This window comes from Salvelinus alpinus, chromosome 11 (assembly GCF_045679555.1).
Source record: "Salvelinus alpinus chromosome 11, SLU_Salpinus.1, whole genome shotgun sequence".
NCBI classification, from domain to species: Eukaryota; Metazoa; Chordata; class Actinopteri; order Salmoniformes; family Salmonidae; genus Salvelinus; species Salvelinus alpinus.
Genome location: NC_092096.1, coordinates 20,777,706 through 20,789,412, shown reverse-complemented (window position 1 = coordinate 20,789,412; position 11,707 = coordinate 20,777,706). Strand labels below are relative to the sequence as shown.

Below are 11,707 nucleotides of genomic sequence, written 5' to 3'. Positions count from 1 at the left end.
CACTAACGTTACATGTTGCGTTTAAAGTTTTGTTCAGTATAAAAGGGACCATTGGGACGTCCAACTCTGACGTCACCCCATTTAAGTTAAAATGTAATAAAGTAAGGGTAAGGACGTCCCAAGGAGCCCAATCTCAGCATCTACATACAGTGCGGGGCTAAAGAAATTGATATGAGCCGCAACCCTGATTGAATACTTAACAGATTCAAAGTTAAATTGAACATAAAACAGAGCTGCTTCAAATACATGTTTAAAATATTTACTAAAATGTAGCAGATTTCAAATAACAGACAATGAAACCTATGGTGATGCCCCAAACGTTCGAACTGCATGCACAAGCCAACAACGCGCACCCGATTAGTTTCGAATATGTTTAAAAAGACAGATTATTTATTTGGGGTAAAAACAATGCATTCTTGTCAAGGTAACGTCAGGTCTCTATGTTGTCCTACAATGCAAAGCCTGCTGAATAACTACATATATCCAATCAATTATTATTAAAACAGGCTACCCCTTACAAAACATAACCGTGGATGATTCTGAAATACTAGTCCTCACATTCCTAGCATGCTAAAAGAACAACAAATGCAAATTTAGCAAGGATACGCCATGTTGAACATCAAGCACACCAAACCTAGTTAACAAAATCCACAATACCATTTTCGTCAGGATTCTCGTCCATCTCGTCCTCATACCATATTCACCCCAAAAACATGAAATGTTGCTAAGTGTGACAGCTATGATTTATACGTTTAAAGGCTTGCAAGTTTTAAACCTTATCTTCAGTAGCAGTGTGACAGTGAATTTAGTCCGTTCAATTTCCGGTTGCGTTTACCGCCCACAAATTTCTGAATAACAAATCCCCGTGAAGTTGTACATTAGAAAGACATATTTGCCAGCAAATTCAGTTACTGACTTGGTTTGCCATATTGGAACTTTTACTATAGGTTAGCCATACCCTTTGATAATTATTACAATTAAGAAAACCCACCGGGAAGTGCGTAAATATCATGAAACTGTCAAATAAAAATGTCAATAGCCTTTGCCGAATACCCTTCCTGCAAAGGACCTTTCCAGGGATGAGCCTACCTTGCAGTAAAATCAAACGTAATTCATCATTTTGTTCCAGTTTAACCGGTAATGATCCTGAAGGATCCTAATAAAACATATATTTTTGCAAGCATTGGTTGACTTCTCTATGAAGTGTATATTTTCCAAAAGTTACAAATGTGAATACACATGGATATTTTCATGTCCTCCTTTATTATTGCCATGATCATAAAATGCAATGTTGTGGTTATTTGAGAACAGTTCACATTATTTGAGAACAGTTTACATGTTTCATCCTTTACTGTACATACTACAAATTAGCTATTGAAATTATCAATGTAATGATGAAACAAAGCTGAAAATTAGAATATTCATTCAAACCTGAGGTGTTAAACCTGTGTTTTTATTTATAGTACACAACAAGAACTCAAATGCCAGAGTCTAACAGAGTGGTAATGCTTGGTGACGAGGGTTCAAGCCCCTTCTCTACCCTTCTTTCTGTCTGTCTCCCTCACTACTTTCCCCACTGTACTGTCATAAAATGAATAACAATACAAAGAAACATTAGAGTTAAAAGAAAGTACATTTTAATTCAAGGAGTGAGTGCATTGGTGTTCAGTCAAGCGCTTTCTTTGAGCGAAAGCTAACCCACATTCCGCACACACATGTGGCTTCTGTTTTCCTGTATGGGTTTGCTCGTGTCTTTGCCTATGGTAATTCAATCTGAAACGTTTGTCACAAACGCTACATGCAAATGGCTTCTCTCCTGTGTGAAGTCGTTGGTGTGCTTTCAGAAAACATAACTGTACGAAGGACTTTCCACAGTCTTGGCATTTGTATGGTCTCTCACCAGTATGGTATCTTTCATGCAATCTCCTTTCATTGGCAGTGATGAAGGTTTTTGTGCAATAGGAGCATGGCCATGGTCTTTCTCCTGTGTGAGTGAGTTCATGTCTTATCAATGACACTGCTTTCAAAAACTGCTTTCCACAGACTGCACAAGTATATCTCACCCCCTCATGAACTTGCTCAATGTGTGTATTCAGCTGAATCTTTGTCCGATAAGTCATGTCACACTGCGAACAAGAAAAGGGTCTCTCCTCTGAGTGAGTCCCCATATGCATTGACAGGTTTCCACGATCCTTGTAACTCTTTCCACACTGCCAGCACAGGAACGGCTTTTCTCCTGTGTGCTTCCTACTGTGTATTGTTAGAGAATTTGCTTTATTGAACTTTGCTTGACAAACAGAGCACTGGTAAGGGTACTCTCCTGAATGAACTCTCTCATGTTCAACAAGGTATCTTAACTGGGTAAAGGTTTTCTCACATTGAGAGCAGGCGTATGGTCCTGTGAATTTATGTTGATGCAGATAGTGATCTCTCAGACGCCCCAACAGGGTAAAGGTCTTCTCACACATGGTACACTGGATTTCCTTGTGCTGCATCAGCTTGTGTCTGTCAAAGGCAATGGAGTTTGGGAGGACCCTTCCACAATCAGAGCAATAGAATGGGTTGTGAATTCGCTTGTGTGTCCTTAGGGATGATGAACCTTTGAAGTCCTTCCCACAATCATCACATTTGAAGACTACCTTTCTTTTTTCACATTGGAAGACCACCTTTACTTTTTCCTCTTTGCATGAACTTTCCTGGTGTTGCTTCAAATTACAGATGTCATCGAAACACTTTCCACATTTTTTACACCAGTGAACCAGTTGTAGTTGACTGGTAGATGTCTCTGGGGTATCAGCCTTAACAGCCAGCAGTTCACTAGACGCCTCCTCTTGGTGCTGGTCTACCATCTGAGAGGACTCTTCTCGGTTCACCTTACAGATATATCTCTGGTGTTGATTCAGATTGTGCATGTACTTGAAGCGCTGTTCACAGTTGCCACATTGATAAGGACGCTCATCTGAATGGGATCGCATATGAATAGCCATAACTGAAGCACGGTTAAAAATCTTCCCACACACAGTGCATGGTTTGGGTTCTTTGAGAGTCGGCACTGAGGTAGCAGCCGTGATAAGGGGCTCAGTGTCGATTTCCTTGGTAGTGAGAGGGCTGATGCAACTCTCTGTGTTAACTTCCACTTCTAGCTGGTCCACACTCTGACCCAAGTCTTCTAGAATGCCCTCGTGGCCAAGGATTTCCTGATGTTTCTTCAAGGTATCTTTGTACTTAAAACTTCTCTCACAAACAGCACAATTAAAGGGACGTGCCTTTGAGTGAGATTTCAAGTGCCTTTCCATCTGTGAGGTACAAGTCAAAATCTTACCACAGACATAACAGGTTTTGGAATCTACCTGGGTTCGATTCTCTGCAGTGGCAAGAAAATCCTTCTCTGGTTGCAGGCCACTCTTTTGTTGTGCCATGTTCTGACCAACATCCTGACACAAATCTCCCTGGGTCATTTTCTGACACAATTCTCTCTGGTGTTTTTTCAAATCGTACGAATACTTGAATCTCTTATCACAATTGACACACCCAAATGGACGCTCTTTTGAGTGGGAGCTCATATGCCTTACCAAGCTGGAAGTACGAGCAAAATACCTCCCACACACAGAGCATGTGTTAGTGGCTGTGATAGTGTCCAGAGTTCCTTGATGAGATGGCTCTGGTGGAGAGGGAGTCTTGAGGAGTGATGTGATCTGAGGTTTGCTAGTTGAGGGTTGTGGGATCTCTTCCTCTTTTTTATCTTCATCCAACATGTTTAGCTCCTTTTCACAAACTCGCCTCTGGTGTCTCTTCAGATTATGACCATCCCTGAAGCTTTTTTCACACATGAGGCACTTAAACTTGAGATCTCCAGTGTGGGTTAGCTGATGCCTTTTCATGGCTGTGACTCGAGTGAAAGTCTTCCCACACACTTCACATGTCTTACTGAATGGGCCTCTTTTGCATGACTTCTTTGGGGAGGGCCGACCCTTGGAGGATGATGGCTCTTTGATTGCACGCCCGGAAGAATCAGTCTTTCGCGGTTTTCGTCCTTTGGGGGAGACGCGCACCTTGGATGATGGCTGTTTGATTGCGCGCCCGGAGGAATCGGTCTTTCGAGGTTTCCGTCGTTTTGAAAACATTTTCTTAATTTGCAGCCTTTTGCTTCGTTTTAATTGTTGAAAATGTGATGGTCTGAGTAAATTCAAGCCAGTGACAGCTTGATTGTCAATTTCCCCAACGGCAGACTCCATGTCCATACCGTAATTCTGCTCAGTAATTATGTATCTTTTAACTTCATCTGCTGGGACTAGTACATCGATTTCCTTTGTCCGATTCTCCAACAACTCTCTTGCTTCCATTCCCTCCAAATTCATCCCTTCTGATTGTGTATCTGAGTCTACATCTGGGGCAGTCACCACTCGCACATATGGAGGAAGAGACAGAGAGGAGAGGATGAAGTCACCAAAGGACGATGGAGTTCCTTTTTATGCAAAAGAGGGAGACAATTAAAAAAATGAAGGTTAAATTGAACAGCATATATGATAATTATATCAATGCCTCAAATATAAACTGTTACCAGACAAACATAACCAATAATATATTTCCTATACATAATTACTCTACCTGACACTCATCATTTGCCATTTTTGCAGAACCAATCCAAGCCATGGATTCTCTATAAATCTGTATGATACTTACGGATGGAGTCCAAATGTCCACGTTTTCTGTGGTACTGGAACAGGGTCCTCAATTGTTTGGGGTCAGGTACAAATTGTACACATTTCTCCAGGGCAGAGGGGACAGCATTTAACAAGGAGGCAGTCTTGAGAGAGAGGAGCATGGTTTAAAAGCATTAACAACTGCATACTCATGTCCGACTCACAGTTTATTAAACATGAAAATATTATTGATTCTTGCTTGGTATTCTTGAATTCTAATTTCCCAAACTAATTAGATAAAGGTGTTACTCATTCTTATTACCTGTTCAAGGTCTGGTATGGGAAGTAACTTCTCAAGTCTGGAAAGGAATTCTAACATCAGCATCTGTATTGCTGTGTCATACTTGGGCCCAAATTCCACAGGGAACACGTCCTAGGAGAGAATAAATTAATGTAATAATTAATGTCCATAATTAGGCTAAAATGTGTACTGATATTACCTTTGGTCTTAGAGCATCATACAGCCACTTCAAAATCCTAAAGCAGAAAGTTTAAGCCTTTTGTTTGATCTATAAAGAAATCATAACTAAACCACAAACCCCTGGAGGTGGAGATACAGTATGTGTGAATGAGAAGGACTCAAACATATAAATATTGTACTTTAATTTATTGGAGATGCAGTCTTGTACATGGATGTAACATTCAGAATATAAAAACTCAGCCCCTCAGAGTTCTAACTAGCCTGGGTGCCAGTCTGTTTCTGCTTTCTTGCCAACTCCTTATGGAATTGTGAGGCCAAACATTGACAATGGAGTAGGCAAAATCACCATCAGATCTGCTACCAGACTAGGTTCTAACTGTAGCGAAGACTAAATGGAGCGAAGACTACAATTGAAGTCGGAAGTTTACATACACTTTAGCCAAATACATTAAAACTCAGTTTTTCACAATTCCTGACATTTAATCATAGTAAAAATTCCCTGTCTTAGGTCAGTTAGGATCATCACATTATTTGAAGAATGTGAAATGCCAGAATAATAGTAGAGAGAATTATTTATTTCAGCTTTTATTTCTTTCATCACATTCCCAGTGGGTCAGAAGTTTACATACACTCAATTAGTATTTGGTAGCATTGCCTTTAAATTGTTTAACTTGGGTCAAACATTTTGGGTAGCCTTCCACAAGCTTCCCACAATAAGTTGGCCCATTCCCCCTAACAGCTGGTGTAACTAAGTCAGGTTTGTAGGCCTCCTCGCTCGCACACGCTTTTTCAGTTCTGCCCACACATTTTCTATAGGATTGAGGTCAGGGCTTTGTGATGGCCACTCCAATACCTTGACTTTGTTGCCCTTAAGCCATTTTGCCACAACTTTGAAAGTTTGCTTGGGGTACATTTGGAAAACCCATTTGCGACCAAGCTTTAACATCCTGACTGATGTTTTGAGATGTTGCTTCAATATATCCAGATAATTGTCCTTCCTCATGATGCCATCTATTTTGTGAAGTGCACCAGTCCCTCCTGCAGCAAAGCACCCCCACAACATGATGCTGCCACCCCCGTGCTTCACGGTTGGAATGGTGTTCTTCGGCTTGCAATTATCCCCCTTTTTCCTCCAAACATAACGATGTTCATTATGGCCAAACAGTTCTATTTTTGTTTCATCAGACCAGAGGACATTTCTGGCCTTTTTTATGGCGGTTTAGGAGCAGTGGCTTCTTCCTTGCTGAGCAGCCTTTCAGGTTATGTCGATATAGGACTCGTTTTACTGTGGATATAGATACTTTTGTACCTGTTTCCTCCAGCATCTTCACAAGGTCCTTTGCTGTTGTTCTGGGATTGATTTGCACTTTTCACACCAAAGTACTTTCATCTCTAGGAGACAGAACGCGTCTCCTTCCTGAGCGGTATGACGGCTGCGTGGTCTCATGGTGTTTATACCTGCATACTATTGTTTGTACAGATGAACGTGGTACCTTCAGGCGTTTGGAAATTGCTCCCAAGGATGAACCTGATTGCTCCCAAGGATGAACCTGAGGTCTTGGCTGATTTCTTTTGATTTTTCCATGATGTCAAGCAAAGAGGCACTGAGTTTGAAGGTAGGCCTTGAATATATCCACAGGTACACCTCCAATTGACTCAAATGATGTCAATTAGCCTAACAGAAGCTTCTAAAGCCATGACATCATTTTCTGGAATTTTCCAAGCTGTTTAAAGGCACAGTCAACTTAGTTAATGTAAACCTCTGACCCACTGGAATTGTGATACAGTGAATTATAAGTGAAATAATCTTTCTGTAAACAATTGTTGGAAATATTAGTTGTGTCATGCACAAAGTAGATGTCCTAACCGACTTGCCAAAACTATAGTTTGTTAACTAGAAATGTGTGGAGTGGTTGAAAAACAACTTTTAATGACTCCAACGCAAGTGTTTGTCAACTTCTGACTTCAATTGTAAATGGAGAAACAAACCTGGTAGAAGTTCTCCCTTTCACTTGGGTCTTTCAGCAGAGATTCAACCAGCTCCACAAACTTTGATTCAGATAATTCCACCTCTGCATCACCTGACTGCAACAAAACACGCACAACTATTACATCATTGAAGCTTACAACTCAATCACACAATACTGTATGTCTGGTTGGGCTTATTGGTTTGGTATCGCCTGTTGACACGGGTGGGTGGAGTTAGCACATTATAGATCATTTTTCATTGGTCCTAAAGCTGACTCTCCAGCCAACCGGGGGCACATCAGGTTAAATCCATTTGAATTCAATTACTTTTTGACAGCATCTGTTTTGATTTAAATAAAAAATTCCATACATGTTTACCTATGGAAGAAGTGGTCAGAAAGTTACTTTTTGTATCTGAATGCCAAAACATTCAGGAGGTAAAGTTGACCCATTTTGCATACCCCACCATACCATGAGACATCCATGTCTTCAGCACTGGAAAAGATAAACGGTTGGGTTTGATGTCATTTAAAAGCTCACAAGAAGGGTTGTCAATCAATTTTATAATTTCTTTAAAAAAAAATATATATATATATATATATACACACATACAAATTATGACATTTATTAACCTTTAACGTCAGTGATCTAAAAACAAATAATCTCAGATTTGTTTCATATTCCCATATGTTGTAGCTTAAACCTTTACATTTTTTATTTAACTTGGCAAGTCAGTTAAGAACAAATTCTTATTTACAATGACGGCTTAGTGGGTTAACTGCCTTGTTCAGGAACGACAGATTCGACCAAGCAACCTTTCGGTTACTGGCCCAACGCTCTAACCACTAGGCTACCTGCCGTCACTACATCATCTGAGGTTTTTGTGTTGAGCCTGCCATCGGTTGAGACACAACATGTTCTTGAATACAGGGTGGGTGTCATTTCAATCATAGAAATAGAATGTATAGAATGTACAAATCCCCCCAGACCACTGCAAGTTAGCTGGTACACCATTATTTTAATTGAATGGAAATGTTTTCTTCAAATTTTCTACCACAAAGATGACCGCAGGTCCACCCACCGTCAAATGTCAACTTAAAATGGTCATGTCTATTATCCATATTTCTATGATTTCAATAGGTTTCCTATGGAGGATTGATAGTATCATTTAAAACAACATATTTCATTCTAGTCAACATTCTCTAATGTGTGGACCTACAACAATTTTTGTGGTACCATTTAAAAGTAGACATTTCAATTTGATTCCCATTTTAGCACATTTATCAGCCACAACATGACAACCTGTATTTAAGAGTACGTTGTGTCTCAACCCATTGCGGGTTCAACACAAAAACTTCAGTTGATGTAAAATAGGGTCTGAGATACAACATATGCAAATATGAAAATAATTTGAGTTTAAGTGTTTTTAGATCATTTACATTTAAGGTTAAAAAATCACAAAGATAAAAAAGAAAATATATATTTTTTTAAACTATAAAATAGTTTGAAAACAGTGTTTTCAATGATATCAATCTCAACTGGTTATCTTTTTTAGTGATGAAGACATGATGTCATGGTTTGGTCAGGTATACCTTTATCTCTTGAATGTTTTGGCATTCAGGTACAAAAAGTCACTTTCTGAGCACTTCTACAATGGACAAATATGTATGGAAGGTTTTGTTCAATTTAAAAGGGGTGATGTCTAAAAGTGAATTCAAATGGATGTACCCATCAGTGAACATCAGTCAGTGTGCCCACTGACATAGGCATGTATTCTTCACCTCCAATCCCTCTTTGAAAGATACTCACCTCTGCTTCCTCAGTGGATGTGAGGGATCGGATCCTGTCCAGGTGTTTTTGAATTTTTGTGAGGTCTAATGTCTGCTCAGTGCGACACAACTCCAGAACCAACTGAAATGACAAAGGGCCAGTCAATAGTCGGTCAAAGGTCAACCCCACACTTCCTAGGCACTGCTCTGTTCTCATTGGGAAAATGAAAGATAGCCTAGATAAGGTCCAATGTCAGTATTCAATTGAGTTAATCAACGTCAGGGTCTTCATCTCAGTCAATTACCATTACCAGACCGTTGTCTCAGGCCAGAGTCAACCGTCTACACTATCTGGTCAGAGCTAAAGGCTAGGGTAGCCCCAGGGTGCATTGTGGTGTTACTATGATAACTAGAAATATCTGCATCTAAAGGTGGATGAAACATGCTCTTGTAGACTGCTCAGTGATCTAAAGGATGCAAAATAACTGCCTTCTGATTATAGATAGGCATATAACTTCATACTGTACACGGAAGAAGTTCTGCTTAGACCTCAAATAGATAGCTAGGAGTTCTAGGACTATGTAGGAGTTCTAGGTCTACATAGGAGTTCTAGGTCTACGTAGGAGTTCTAGGTCTACGTAGGAGTTCTAGGTCTACGTAGGAGTTCTAGGTATATGTAGGAGTTCTAGGTGTATGTTTGGGCTAAAAGCTAGGACTACCATCATCATCTTGTTACATGTTTATTTTCCCCATTCTGCACCCAATCTCTTACCCTTGCTCTAAGCCCCAGGACTAGTTGGGCCCTCTGACCGCAACTCAAAAGCTCTGGCACAATCTCTGTAACCATGGTGACAAACTCCTCCAGCATCCCATAATCTTGAACGTCTCCTCGTTGAACGACTTGCCACATGGCTGCAGAGACAAGCCGCAGTGGTGGAATGAAGAGACGCAGAGAGGGAAGAAGAAGAGGGGGACCTAAAAACAGGAAAATAAGTTGTTAGCCGACACACGGTTACCAAGACTAGGCGCACGCAATTTTGACAAGGCGCGTGCATTCATAAGACCTAGTTAGCTAGCTCTAGCTAAAAAGTTAATACACTTTAGACTAACGTTAGTAAAAATATATGTTATGTTAATGGCATATTTAACGCAGCCACCAGCAGTAGAAACAATGACAAAGCGGAGTCCCGACTCTCCACCCATGTTAAGGTAAAAAGTTAAGGGACGGGGCTGGAGAAATGCAACCACTCAAATAGAAATACCTATCCATGATATCAAAATTATAGTTTTAGTCATGTTTTGAGACTATGTAGTGTTTGTTTACAATTATATTATTGACAACGATTGTAATAAAACAAGCTTATATTTTGGGTTATGATGGGGTACGACCAATGGTTTATATACATCATTGGGTACGACAGAACTTAGCTCATGAGGCATACAAGTGTATTTTTCAAGAAACAATGGGTACATATCATTATTAATAAGAACAACAATGGATGAAGCAACTGCTGATTTGACGATATAGCGTGAAATAAAGTCATGAACGATTTCGAAACGGTCTAGACATATCGATATTGCAGATACGTGGACTTGCCAGTGCCACCATTTCAGGCAGGCCAAGATACGGCATACGCCATGTTGAACATCGAACGCACACCAAACGTAGCTAACGTTAGCTACGTTATCAAATTTGTTAACAATTTCTATCGTTAACTTACAATTTTCGCATGGATCCTGACTTTGCATCTCGGCCTCATACAATGGTCAACAGGAAGCTAAGGTATACTTGAAAAGTTAACTTGCTATATTTGATTTAGATGCCCCACTTCCCGGTCTAAAGTTGCCGTTCTCTCCACATACCATTCAGGCAGTAAGGAACGGAAGTTGTTTCCATCAGTTTCCGGGTTTTCTTGTTTTTCAAAATAAAACACAGATAGGGCTTTCCTAATCACTTATTACATCTCAAACTACTACCTACTGCTATGCCTTTGTTCTGTATTTTAATGGGCGTGTTCATACTACCGCTACATCATATTTATTAGACTAAATTCATTTAAAAAGTCGATGAAAAAGTGTAAGAATAGCTCATGCAGAGCCGATATGTAGTAGGACAAGTGTGCATGTTTATATGTAATGTCAATGGCAATTGTCATTATTACATCCTTCATACAATTTTCATACATTTTTTTCAAGGCCCTCATAACGACGACGACGCTGAATTCTGACATTATAGCGCCACCCTTTGTCCGTATTAAGCTATTACTATTATTGAGGATTGACAGTGGTGGCACAGGATGCTACAAATCTAGTAAGTGCACTGTAAATAGGAGCATCAATGCGGTGCAGCGGGTCAGGGCTGGATGACATTGTGTAAGGCAGAGAGCCAGAGACAGGCAGCTGGCCACTGAGGCAGAGAAGATAAATGGAGACTGGGGTTGAGAGAGGGTGATGACCTTTAGAGGAACAGGGAAGGCTGGGGTGTGATGTTGACAACCCTAGACCTACATGATGGATGGAGGGTCCTCACCCTTTTGCCCTCAGAACAGCCTCAATTGACTCCAATGCTTTCCGCAGTTGTGTCAAGTTGGCTGGATGTCCTTTGGGTGGTGGGCCATTCTTGATACACACAGGGAACTGTTGAGCATGAAAAACCCAGCAGCGTTGCAGTTCTCGACACAAACCGGTGCGCCTGGCACCTACCACAATACCCTGTTCAAAGGCACTTAAATCTTTTGTCTTGGTCATTCACCCACTGAGTTGCACACATACACAATCCATGTCTCAATTGTATCAAGGCTTAAAAATCATCTTTAACCTGTCTCCACTTGTTTTTTTAACCTTTA

The 11,707-nt window shown here is 40.4% G+C and overlaps 2 protein-coding genes across 2 annotated transcripts in view; both read right to left on the bottom strand.

Moving 5' to 3' along the window:
- The window catches only part of LOC139533722 (zinc finger protein 709-like), a 19,220-nt gene extending 18,089 nt beyond the window's left edge, over positions 1 to 1,131 (bottom strand). Inside the window, exon 1 of the mRNA XM_071332034.1 lies at positions 658 to 1,131. Within this exon, the coding sequence (XP_071188135.1) occupies positions 658 to 682 (25 nt within the window). The 5' untranslated portion in view covers positions 683 to 1,131. The remainder of the gene's footprint in view (positions 1 to 657) is intronic.
- A 113-nt stretch (positions 1,132 to 1,244) lies between these two features.
- On the bottom strand, positions 1,245 to 10,774 carry LOC139533723 (zinc finger protein 585A-like). The gene is made up of 7 exons (XM_071332037.1): positions 10,583 to 10,774; positions 9,634 to 9,836; positions 8,902 to 9,003; positions 7,114 to 7,209; positions 4,966 to 5,076; positions 4,684 to 4,807; positions 1,245 to 4,465 (listed from the first exon to the last, which is right to left on the bottom strand). The coding sequence occupies exons 1-7, from the start codon at positions 10,608 to 10,610 to the stop codon at positions 1,638 to 1,640; spliced, it is 3,492 nt and encodes a 1,163-aa protein (XP_071188138.1). The 5' UTR covers positions 10,611 to 10,774; the 3' UTR covers positions 1,245 to 1,637.
- Between the last annotated feature and the right edge of the window lie 933 nt (positions 10,775 to 11,707).